Raw genomic sequence first — 12,144 nt, 5'->3', positions numbered from 1 at the left:
ATGAAACAATATTCCATTTGTATTAGAATTAGAATCTAAAAGTATTCAAACATGAACAACATAAAGAAATAGAGAGTACAAATTTGATAATATAGGCATACAGAGTGTAGTTTTTGCAAGAATCCTAATATGACAATAGGAAGTTTGAAAAATAAATACAAGAGTTGGAATAGACATACAACTACACAATTACAAGTTGGCGGAGGTCAAAGAAGACATCAGCAAAAGAGGATTGGATGTACAAGAATACAAGAAACGCTGCACATTAATCAAACATCAGTAATCAAATATCAACCAATGTATTATATGTTAAGTGTTAACATCATCGGAAATTATCAAATCCTGCCATCTTAGTTAAGTTAGCATATGCGAAGTGGATAGCTCATTTAGAGGTGCTCGCAATGCTGTCAGCCATCTTTGTACACTGTTTTGTCTCCTGTTCTGAGCCCTCTGCAATTCAAAATATCAAGGCTAACGATATGCAGGACTGATATAATGCCTTAAACGAGAAATGAAAGCATTGAACACGCAACTATATGTTTTTATGAAGTCTTTATCTTTCATCATATCATGTGCTACTCGTGCTGGATGTCCTACAGACTTATCTTTGGAAAACTGAAATTGATTTTGATTTGGTTAGTAAATGGCTAAATATCAACTTAGGTCACTTAACTTGGTCCTCTTTTTTGGTATGAATGAGTAAAGAAAGTGTGATTCTGGCTTGTGTTTCTAGTATAAATATCTAGTCCTCCTCAAGTCTTTTTATAGCTAGGCAAATGCATGTGCTCAAAAAATGCAAAGCATGTATGTAGATATATTGTATAAAATCTAAAATGTTAAGTTCAAATAAAATTATGAGATCCAACAAGCTCAAATTAGTGTTTTAGGTAAAAAGAACGAAGTCTCAAGCAATAGAGAACTTGAGACAGAAAGACTCCACCTGTCAATTGATCATAGCGAGATACAATGTGCTTCGCATAGGGGACTTTTTTCAAAACAGGAAGATGTAATCGTATACAATTCTGCAATGTCTCCTTTTGCTTCTCAGAGCCAATCTCGAAAATCTTCTGAACCACATAATTTGCAAATTGGTCTTTCATCATCATCTGAAAAAACAGTTCAAAAAAGATGAGGAACCAAAGGGAGGCAATGTTGCCATAATAAAACATCCTAAGAAACCCTGATTAATTCAGATTACTGTAATCCACAAGAAATTACTCAAGCACTTGGACTCTATAACCACACCAACAGCACAATATTTACAAATTTGGTGTATTACATATTACAAAGTTAAATTTGGCACACAAGGAGCATAAATCTCAGACCAATTTTCTGCATCAAGTATAAACTTTCAGATTTATGAACAGATATCTCGCAAACTTACCAACAGTGCTTCATTGTTGTCAGACTGTGCAATGATTTCCTCAATTATGAGATCTCTCTCTGAATCGTTCCCATACTTTATGCATTTTTCAACAACATTGGAGGCGAACTTATGCTGACTCAACTGTACAAATCGACCAGTTAACTTATGAATAATTTGGCTTCTTTGATGGGGCTTTCCCATTTCCATAACATGCTGCAAGGAAGTCAAAGTTGATCAAAACCGTATAATTGCAGGATATCGAAGAGTAAAATTATGAAGTTTGCAGGCTTCTCCAAACACAGACAAGGAGATAACTTTAATAGTGGTAAGTGTCAATACCTGAGTAACATAGTTGCCATACGGGTCATGAGCAAGGGTCGAAGTAGATTTAAGGACTTCATCAACCATCCACTGACTTATCTGCTCATCTGAGCAATGCTCCAGAACTCTCTACACAAATAATAAAAATAAATACCTTATATGGAATTTCAAGATAACATCCATACAGCTGAAGTTCAAAGTTCAAAGATACCTGGATGACACGACAACCATATGGGTGACATGAAAGTGTTGCAACTTGACCAATAAATGAAGACATGATGAATTCAATTTTCTCAGTTGGGACGGATTCAATACATTTCTGTATCACATGATTTCCATTTTGGTCATGCACACATTTCATAACATGCCCATCAAGCTCCTTCATAAGCTCCACTTTCTGATCAAGCTCGATTACTTCCAGTGCCTACAGCAAAATTTCAGGGGGAAAATGATTTTAAAGGGACAACAGCAAAATTTCAGGGGGGAAATTTCCTGCATGACCATTGTCTTATATTTTATTTATTTATTTTCATCATCTGCCCGGCTTCTTCTAAATTTTTAACTTGCATATGTATGAACGAAAAGGGAATGAGAGGTGCATGTGAAACATGCATAAAAGATTAGAAAGGCTCTAGAACTCCTTGTATAACAAATGACACTTTCAGTCATGATAGAGACAATATAGAAGAACAAAGTTTTAACTTCCTTCCACATTTGTAGAAAACAGAAATTATAATCATTCTCTGAACTTAAAACTTCATATAGATGAACACTATAAATTTTTTTTGAATAATTTACCTTTTGGATCACACGACAGCCATACATTTGCAAACTTATGGTCAAAACCTGTCCAGTAAGTTGCTGGGCAAGCTTTCTCCTCTGTTCAACAGTTCCATGCTCAAAGAACTGTAAAATAAATGAAACAATTCAGAAGTTTAAGAAATCCAACCACAATATATTATATATGCAAAGACTTTTTGAAGACATAGAGGTGTTAAAGTTCACCTTTTGAACAACATAATTTCCAAATACATCAGTCATTAATTTAGAAACTTGTGGAAGAACTTCTTTAAAGACAGATTCCTTCTCATCACTGCCACAGCTTTCTAGCTTTTGTTGAATAAAACGACTACCATGTTGATCAGTGCTGCAGGTGAATAGCCAGCCATGTCAATTAAATGGAGACCTAATTGTGCCAGAAACTAGAAAGCATATGAAAAGATGTTCTAAAAGCCTACCTAAACTCGACAATCTGGCCAGAAATTTCAGACAGTTCAAGAATCCTAGAGCTGCTGGATTTAAGCAATTCAAGAAAAGAAGGCCGTTTAGCATTATTATTAATATTGTTACCATCAGAACTCTCGGGTCCACCTTGTCCTTTCCATCCAGGATATGCAGCTGTACTTTTTGATGAATGTTGTGAAGCACTCAGATCATTTCCTAGCTTTTGTTGAATATTCCCAGGTATAGAAGATCCTGGCAGTGCTGGAGGGACTGGAAATAGTGGCTCCCCTAAGCTTGGAGGATATCCATAGGAGGTGAATCTAAGGTGAGTCCCGTTTGTTAGAGGGGATATGCTCGTTATATTTATTGCAGGATGATTTTGTCCCCTGCCACCTATTGAAGAAGCACTTGCAACAGTATCTCTTTGTGATGCAAGTGCATCCATCTGGCACTGAACAACACTTTTCCGAGCATTCTCATAGAATTGTTGAAAGCTTTGTCCTTGGACAGGACCACCAAAAGGAGCCCGTAGCACTTGATTTGCATATAGGTTCATTTCTCCAGGTAAAGCCTCTACTGATTGTTTTAAGAAGCCGGCCTTGGAATAAGTATCAAATGGCATTGGAAATGCATTATTGCCCTGAAGATAGCCGCCAAAATGAGGAGGTAAGTTGACACTTAACCCACTCAGAGGAAGTTGTGGAGTAGGGAATCCTGGTTGTGGTACACTTGGGTAAAAAAGGTTTCCTGAATTCATATGGGCAGCTGTTGATGCATATAATGGTGGTACCAGTCCTGTGTTATGCATGAATGCCTGATGCAATGGTAGCGGCTTCTGATGAACAGCATACATTCCTCGGGGAACAGCATAAGCTTGGAATCCAGGAATCTGGTATGGTGCGCCTTGTGAAGGAGGAGGATGAAGCCTATTCTCATCAAGCAACCGTAGATAGTCAAGTCTCTTTTGGTCTTCCTCTCTCATTATTTCGCTTGAAACATCTAACAATTTCATTCTTGACTCTAATACTGAAACTTCTGACCCAATATTACTTTGGTTAAACACATTGTCCTCTAAATCAACAGTTCTGCCATAAGAAACAGTTGATACAGAGGGATTGATAGAACTCATGGTACCATGCTCATCAACAGAAACTGAAAACGACTCCTGCATTTTTGAAATCTGATGAGTGTTTGAAACTGTGACATTGTCATGATCACTTCCTCCTTTGATAGTTGTACTGGATGCAGAAGATGGAGCCTTAACAAAGTCTCCCTAAACCACAAGCAAAGAGAAAAGCCATGAGCACTACATGAAATATGATACTGAAGCTGCTAGCTTAACTATGCATCAGAAAATACAGAAGCTCCTCAAAACCTCATTACACGAAATTATTTTTTTTCACACAAGGATCTTAGCTCAGCTAGTATGACCAAGTTATAAGTTACTAACCTCCTTTAGATCACCACTGCTTCCATTATGGCAAGCCACTGATGTCATCTTTGTACCATCCACAAAATTCCCCTGAGCACCAGAAATTTCGCGTGGTGAACTTGCTTCCTCAGGCTCCTCCATATGAGTAGCCAGAAAACCTTCCCTTACAGAGACTTTCTTACCACCAAAACTTTCCATATGTTGCACCAGACGACGATTCTCTCGTGAGATTAGAGGAGGAGGCAGCCTCGGGTTTAAGTTAACATTAGCATAGTAATATTGAATATATGCTGGATCAATTCGCATTTGTTCTTCAGGCTCACAGTCCAAAAACTCGTTGCTAGAGCTAGTCAAACTTGAATTCCGCTGATCCATAAAAGCCTGAAAGCCAACAATTGAACCCTCAATTGTAGGTGGAGCACTACCACTTCTACTAGGCATCATGCGAGTCTGTTCTTTGCGACCAATAGTCTCTTGTAAGACATTGCCTACACCTTCATGACCAGCAACATTACTGAAAGGTGAAGAAAACAATCCAGAACCAGTAGCAGGTAGCCATTTTTTGGACTCATCACTGTCTAACATCCTGATTGGACTCTCAGTTGTCATCCTTCCTAGAGTTAAAGGTCAGCTTCTTCAACCCTCAGAGACTCTGACTTCAACGCTGCAGCCGGTAACCCTTTATAGCCCACGTTCTGTTAATAACAAAGAGTTCATATACAACTAGTCAGATATTTATCAAACCATTTCCTAAGAATGATGAGTAGTTTATGGATGACATAAAGAATGTGGTAGTCAGTAGCCGAACTATCAAGAGCAAAACAATATGGCAACTGAAGATTATGAATGTACAGCTCAAGAAAACAGAATGATGGTTGACTGGTGCGAATTCAGAAAGCAGGACTAATTACAAGCAGATTCTTTTCAAATTATACATGAAAATGGAACAAGATACTTGTATCTAGTATACAGTTGTGTTGTAGAAACCCAAGCACCCGACATGAAGAGGTCAATCAGCTTCCAAGAAAAACACCCTCCATCTCAAAATAAATGTCCCAATTGATTAAAGCCCACTGAAAGTAACAATTCATTTGCTTCATTGTAAATCAAGGTTCTTAATTCTCGCCATTGGATTAAGACTTGAGAGTTACTTTCTCCCATTCTGAAATAATTGTCTTAATTGTAGTTGCTTCAAAGTTACACACCACCTTTGACATTATGAAACTTAAGTACTAAAGTGTACAATTCACCCCCCCCCCCCCCCCCCCCCAATTATAAAGCTAGCTAACAAATAGTCAAATACCTTGAGCTATCTTCTATCTACATTTCTACAGGGGATATAAAATGTTAAGCCCTTAATTCCTATAAGGATTATATCATGCTCGGAGGTGCACCTAATAATATACATTGTCGAATTTCAAATGAAAGTCTAACCAAATAAACCCGCCCCCACACCGCCCCCAAGACTTTACCTGCTAAGATAGCTAAAATAGCTAAAATGTAACAATCCACTACTCTTCATCATACGTATTACAAAGCTCACCATACACGAAATCATTATATAAGATTCCAACATCAGTAAATAAACAAAATAATACAATTGACCAACAATAAGAAGAAAACACAGATTTTATCAAAAAAAAAAAAAAAAACAGACACAAAACACCTTCATTAACAAGCATAATTAAGCAAGTTTATCCTACTTTTGGCTGAGAAATTTCCAAAATAAATAAATAAATAAATAAAATTGCATAAATATGAGAAATGACAATAATTAGCAAAACAATTATTGTCAACCCCAAAAGGTAAATTTAAAGGGGTAAACAAAAAAAAACAAAAAAAAAAAAAAAAAGGTTGACAGCAAAACTTACCTTCCCACCAAAAAAGGGCAGAAAGTAAAATCCCTTTTAAAAGAGCAGTCAAAATCCAAACTTTCTGGAAAATTATGATCAGAATTTAGAAAAGAAGGAGAAGAACATGGAAATGAATGAACCCTTTTGATCAAATAATATCCAAAACTATAGAATATGAATAAATTTGCTGGTTGGTGCAAGAACATAAATTGAAAAATTAATTTAATGATGCAGGAAATATAAATATAATATACCGTATAACATTGAAATAGTAGCATTAGTACTTAATTATTCATGAAGTCTCACACGTCACGAAATAGGAGTGTTGCCATTAACATTGAAAAAAACAAAGAAAAAGAAAGGTTTCAAAATGTCAACATACTGCAAAGCCTCCTGATGTAGAACTGACCCGACTTGGTCCATGCTGTGTACATTTTATGCCAACATACATTTTGGACCTCTTTGGTTGTGAGTTAGTGACTAGAATTAAACTAGTACTCCGTACTTTGTATCCCTTGCTCTTTTACTCGAGTCGTGTTTGGTTTTCTATTACGGACTTAGTTCCTCTATTTCTCAACACACTGTTTTAAAGAAAGGTAAATACTACGAAGTATAAGATAATATAGTGAGAGATTTGTAGTGATATGAAAATGTGGCAATTGAGTTGTTTGGAATGGGTTCCAATCAAGTCATATTCAATTAAAAGTTAATCAAGTCATATTCAAGTAAAAGTCCTTTATTTCAAGTTCAAATCTGGTCAAGTCAAGCCATGTAATATTAGAGGTTATCATACTTATCACCAATAAGCTGAATACTCCCACCGACCCTAATTTTTACACCATATGATACAAGAAATAGGTCCATGGTGCAAAAAAAAAAGGACGCAGGGAGTATGATGTTATAGTTATGATTATGAGTATGACACACTATTATCGAGTCAAATTACAACTAATCAATAAATCAAATCAAGTCTAACTTCTAGTCAAGCGGATACTCCATTGTAACTTATTCAAAATTTCAGATTTCCATGAATATAGATTTCATGTAATTTCATCTTAATTGTCCCTAGGTGTCTTGTGCAGTTATGCTACCATGAATAGAAATGACAGAATGCTTCAAAAGATAACCTTTGGTTGGCTTAAACCATGCTATAATATCAAAACAATCTATTCCTATTAACTTAAAATCAATTTGAAAATAAAATATTACTCCAAAACAAGGGTTGAGAACTCCATTCCTCAAAAATGCCACTGAAGAACCTGTCAATAGTTGAGAAGTGAAGAGATCATAGGATTCATAGCCATTGATTTAAAAATTACTAGTAGCAGATCACCAAATATTCATGCCCGGCTACATAATTAGTCAAGGGTAGCATAAACTAACGGCTTTTCAAACATATGATAAGTCAGAAACCAATGTTTTTAAGCCATTAAACTCACATACACCCCAGGATTGATCAGCATCAGAATGACGGTAGAACATAGGAGGGACTAATAACTAAGTGCATCAGAATGACAAAATCTCCACCGCATTTGTGCCTCGGAGGAACGAAATCGGGAAAGGCTATATACGAAGAGTTGGATGAAAGGGGGTTAGAACATAATGGTGAAGAATGGAGTATTTTGCAATGCAGGCCTTTAACAAGGAAACAGAATGGGAGAGGGATCCCTGTGGAGCTTCCCTTCCGTCAGATCGAGTTTTCTCATCTTGTCTTCGCACCAAAGCAGTTGATCTTTTGTGATCATAGCCATTCTTAGTACTCTTGACACAACTTTGGCATCAATGAGACTTAAAAGCAGAATTACTTCTTCGTGTGTTGATGGCCATGCCTTCTTTTTGAAGCTCTTCTTCTTGCGCAATTCCTTCAGTTTCAACCCTTTCTGCAATCAAGTACCAATGATAATGGATAGATTAAGACTTTTTTTTACCCTTTCACATGTTTTTGACCGCCAAAAAAGAGTTACCATTAGTTTATATTTTGAGGTAAACTCAATATGAACCAAGGCAATGAATAAACTGAGAATTAACATGGACCATATTACTTCCTCTGATATACTGTATGAAATGCATATTGATTGTATAATCAAAAGGGAATTGTAATTTTCAGCGACTACTGCAAATTTTCAACTTTAGACCAACGTATGCCTTCCATGCAAGCTGAGAAAAAGATTGAATCTGAAGCAAGGATCAATACCTTTTCTGAAACTGACTGAACTTGCTGAAGAGGTGTAACCATTTGATTCTGGCTTCCAAACAAATTACGAACCCCACCGACCTTTTTCTTATCCAGCCTCAAGAATGTGTAGAAAGTCAAGATTGATGTCTGAATTAACTTAAGAAGGTCAGGGGCTAGAATTCTGTAATCAGATTCCTCATCTTCGACCACATTCTGATTGGTACCTGAACCATTCAGTAAGACAAAATCTAATCATACTTCATTATGACACTTATAAATGCAAGTAATGCTATATCCAGCTTTAAATAATACTCCCTCAAATAGTCCATGCCACTACTTAAATGACCCAACTATGATAAAAGGATCATTTTTGTAAACTCATGTCACGTTCTCAATTATGACTCGTAAGTAGTAGGGATAATATGACAACTAATTTTAGACGGAAAAAGCATGTCAGAGGTTCTCCTATACGGGATCTCACCTTGCACCTTCGGAACCTGTAGTAATTTGGACAAAGAATTTCGGCTTCGAGCGTATTTTTCTACTCTTGAACCTTGCTCAAAAGGCTCATTTTCAATAAATCTCTGTAACAACACCTCAAACTGCTGATATTGCTGTGCGCAGTGGTTATAACAAGTAGGATTCTCAGGCTGACATGATATCTTCTGGCTCAGCTGTGTGTACTGGCTATGAAGGGCTTCCCATGTTAAGCAAATATGAGCTACATAAGCTGTTTCGAGGTCCTGGAAAGGACTATCATCTGGTTGCTGCAGCTGCTCAGTGTCACTATCAGGCTCTTCCATCTTTTTCAGAGAAAGGCATCTAAAAGAAGATACAAGCTTTCTAGATGCAGCTCTTGGAGATGGCGTTGAAGGACTCGTGGGGCCTGCATCGCAAGAGAAACGCAATATAAGCTCAATCTTTGGATATAAAATAAAAGCAGATGAGTGTTGGCAAGGGTAGTAATAAAAATCATTCAAACACTAAGGCTAAGCAGGTTAGCCGTTTCCAATAAGATTAGCAACAGTAGTATTTTGAGCCATAATCATACTAATTAGATTGTAAGATTTAGCAACTTGTTGTATCTTATATGATACTGTCAGCAAGACACAACTCAATAGAGGATCATTTAGCCACAGACTTGATAGCAAGACCATGATATCAAGGGAATCCACTTTCTTCAGAATCAACTTATATTGGTACTAAAGGGATTTACTTTCCTCTTCAATTCATACTAAACAGGTAAGAACATGAATTGTGAAAAGCTAAGCCAAAAAATTTTAACTTAAGCAAATATGAGCACAAAGGAACGCAAAAGCTGGTACCACATGCTCAACTAAAAGCCTATTCTATTAAAAGAAAAAAGCATTTCCTTTCTAGTTATGGTAGGGATGATAATAACATGCTAGATGTTAAATTCCTAAATTAAATCATTTTGATATGTACAATTCAAATGATCTCAACAGAAAGTGCAAGCGATGTAAAATAAATGTTGGCACCAAATTGTTTGCTAGCTTCAGAGCTGCATTATTGCTGGCTAGTGGCTAGTTTGGTGATACCGTGATAGAACCTCGAATTGTGAGTGGGACAAAAACAACATAACTTCTCTCAACTGGAGTAAAAGTAAAAGGCACAGTTTAGCTAAATGTGTAGGCGTATCATGTTATCTTTTAAGCATCAATCAAATTTGAATCTTCACAGCAGCCAACACGCTCGAAAACTAGACATAATAACAAGGTAAATGCCAATGGCACCTTATCAAGATAATTAATTACAATGCACATGAAAAATGAAACGATGAGCCCCTCAAGGCCTCGAAATTCAAGTCAAATGAAGCTTAAAAAACTCTGAACTGATCTTGGATTGCAGACTAAGATCAATAACTGACCGGCCCTCAAGAACATATTAGAACAGAAAGACAAATTTCTGAAAAAATCTTGGCAGGTAATATGTCATTTTAACAAGCATGATATATTGATATAAGGCAACAAATAAACACCGAAAAACAAGAGCAAATAAAATCTAAAAGTCTTAGATGAAACCCTTGCAACGTAAAAAGATAATTAAAACCTTTGAACCCAAAAGCATAAATTTTATCTAAAAAGTAATCATTCAGCAACGAACACCACTTACCAGCCACACTGAGCTGCTGAGAGCTCATCCGATCAAAGGACAGCATCCGCTCACAATACTTTTCGTATATAGATTCTAAATCACAGTACAAATGTTCAACTTGAGATCCCACATCTCTTCCCTCACTCGAGCTTGTCTCACCTTCCTCCCCATCCTCCTCTCCTTCAGCACCTTCCTCTTCCGGTATCAGTACCATAAAACTGTTTCTCCTCAATTCTTTCAACCTCCTCTTCACCTCATTCGTGATGAAATCATCATCATCATCATCCACATCAGCAGGAGCATCCACAGCAACTGATTTACCATTAATATTGCCATTCTCATTGTTCGGTTCCTCCGGATGAGGAATCGGCTTCTCCTCTAACTCCTCGTGCGGATTTGGTTTACGAGCTTTCCTAAACTTCCTTACTTTAAAGAAATCCATCACCAAAGATACAACAACAATCCAAACCAACTCTACTCAAAATAGATTCCACTAACTAGATTCTCCCAACCAAAAGGTTAAAAATCTCAATGCACAAAGATAAAACAACAATCCAAACCAACTTTCCTCGAAACCGATACCCTTAACTAGATTCTCCCAATTCAAAATCACAATGCACAAAGCCAGGTTTCTTGCAGTAACAAACACCAATATACTAATTAACTACCAATTGCAGATAAACCCTACTTTATCACTACTCATAGTCAGAACTCACTTGCTTGGCAGACTAAAACAGCAAAGATATATCACTGAATCAAGCCACATTCCCTGCAAAAGGTACCAAAACAAGAAATTATCAAAGATCTATCAAAAATAAATTTAAAGGGTTTAAATGGAAATGTTAAAGCATAAATATGGGATACTCCAAATTCTCACATAAATATCTAACAAGGAAACTGACTTCAAAAATGCTAGCAAAGTACTAAAAAAAATTCATTCATACTAGCTATAAAGATCCTTTCTTTAAAGTACCCTAGACCCTGTAATCAAATCTCGTCTATATCATTGCCCTACGGGCCACACAGTAGCAGTCATACACCCAAATAAAGTTCAGAAACACATAGCATTATGAAAATGCAGGGGAAATCAAGGCAAAAAACAGTTGAACAGCAAAAAACTCACATGAAAATCAGAAGATCAACCCACAAATTGTAACCAAAACCCCATTTTTCATGATTTACAGAAATAAAACTTACCAAAAAAGAAAATAAACCCAAAATCAAAGAAACCCAGAATGCTCAAACCATGTGATTTAAAAGAAAGACAAAAAACAGAGAGAAAAGAGTTGAGAAAGTACCAAATGTGTGAGTGACTGAGTAAATGAGAGCTTGGTGAATTAATTAGATACAAGCATTAAAAACCCATCTCCCATTTTTTATATTTTTTTAATTTTTTATTTTATTTTCACTTTTATATTTTTTCTCAATTTTCTCGTGAAATGTAATAGTAGCAGCACAAGTACAAGAAAAAAAAAAAACCTTTTTTTTTTGTACTCCACTAAATATGTTTCTTTCTTGTTGTTTTTTAAGCTTTTAAAAATTGAACAATTAGTTAAATTTATGAATTAGTTTGAAGTTTTGGGGACTTAAAAACTTTGAATTTTAGAAGCAAGTGTAGATTTTATTTTGACATTTATTGAGGAACCCTAGGACTAAC

The 12,144-nt window shown here is 36.2% G+C and overlaps 2 protein-coding genes across 2 annotated transcripts; both read right to left on the bottom strand.

Annotated features, from left to right (window-relative positions):
* On the bottom strand, nt 1–4,985 carry LOC145570221 (pumilio homolog 3-like). The gene is made up of 9 exons (XM_081629249.1): nt 4,362–4,985; nt 2,926–4,169; nt 2,693–2,834; nt 2,486–2,593; nt 1,899–2,111; nt 1,706–1,816; nt 1,385–1,579; nt 941–1,106; nt 1–450 (listed from the first exon to the last, which is right to left on the bottom strand). The coding sequence occupies exons 1-9, from the start codon at nt 4,950–4,952 to the stop codon at nt 383–385; spliced, it is 2,838 nt and encodes a 945-aa protein (XP_081485375.1). The 5' UTR covers nt 4,953–4,985; the 3' UTR covers nt 1–382.
* A 2,480-nt stretch (nt 4,986–7,465) lies between these two features.
* LOC145570215 (uncharacterized) lies at nt 7,466–11,883 on the bottom strand. The gene is made up of 5 exons (XM_081629245.1): nt 11,786–11,883; nt 10,506–11,256; nt 8,854–9,258; nt 8,391–8,596; nt 7,466–8,076 (listed from the first exon to the last, which is right to left on the bottom strand). Exons 2-5 carry the CDS (start codon nt 10,927–10,929, stop codon nt 7,834–7,836), a joined length of 1,278 nt encoding a protein of 425 aa, XP_081485371.1. The 5' UTR covers nt 10,930–11,256; nt 11,786–11,883; the 3' UTR covers nt 7,466–7,833.
* Nucleotides 11,884–12,144: the final 261 nt, after the last annotated feature.

This window comes from Chenopodium album, chromosome 12 (assembly GCF_948465745.1).
Source record: "Chenopodium album chromosome 12, dcCheAlbu1.1, whole genome shotgun sequence".
Lineage (NCBI taxonomy): Eukaryota > Viridiplantae > Streptophyta > Magnoliopsida > Caryophyllales > Amaranthaceae > Chenopodium > Chenopodium album.
Note: the sequence above shows the minus strand (reverse complement) of the source record. Positions and strands in the feature narration are given on the sequence as shown.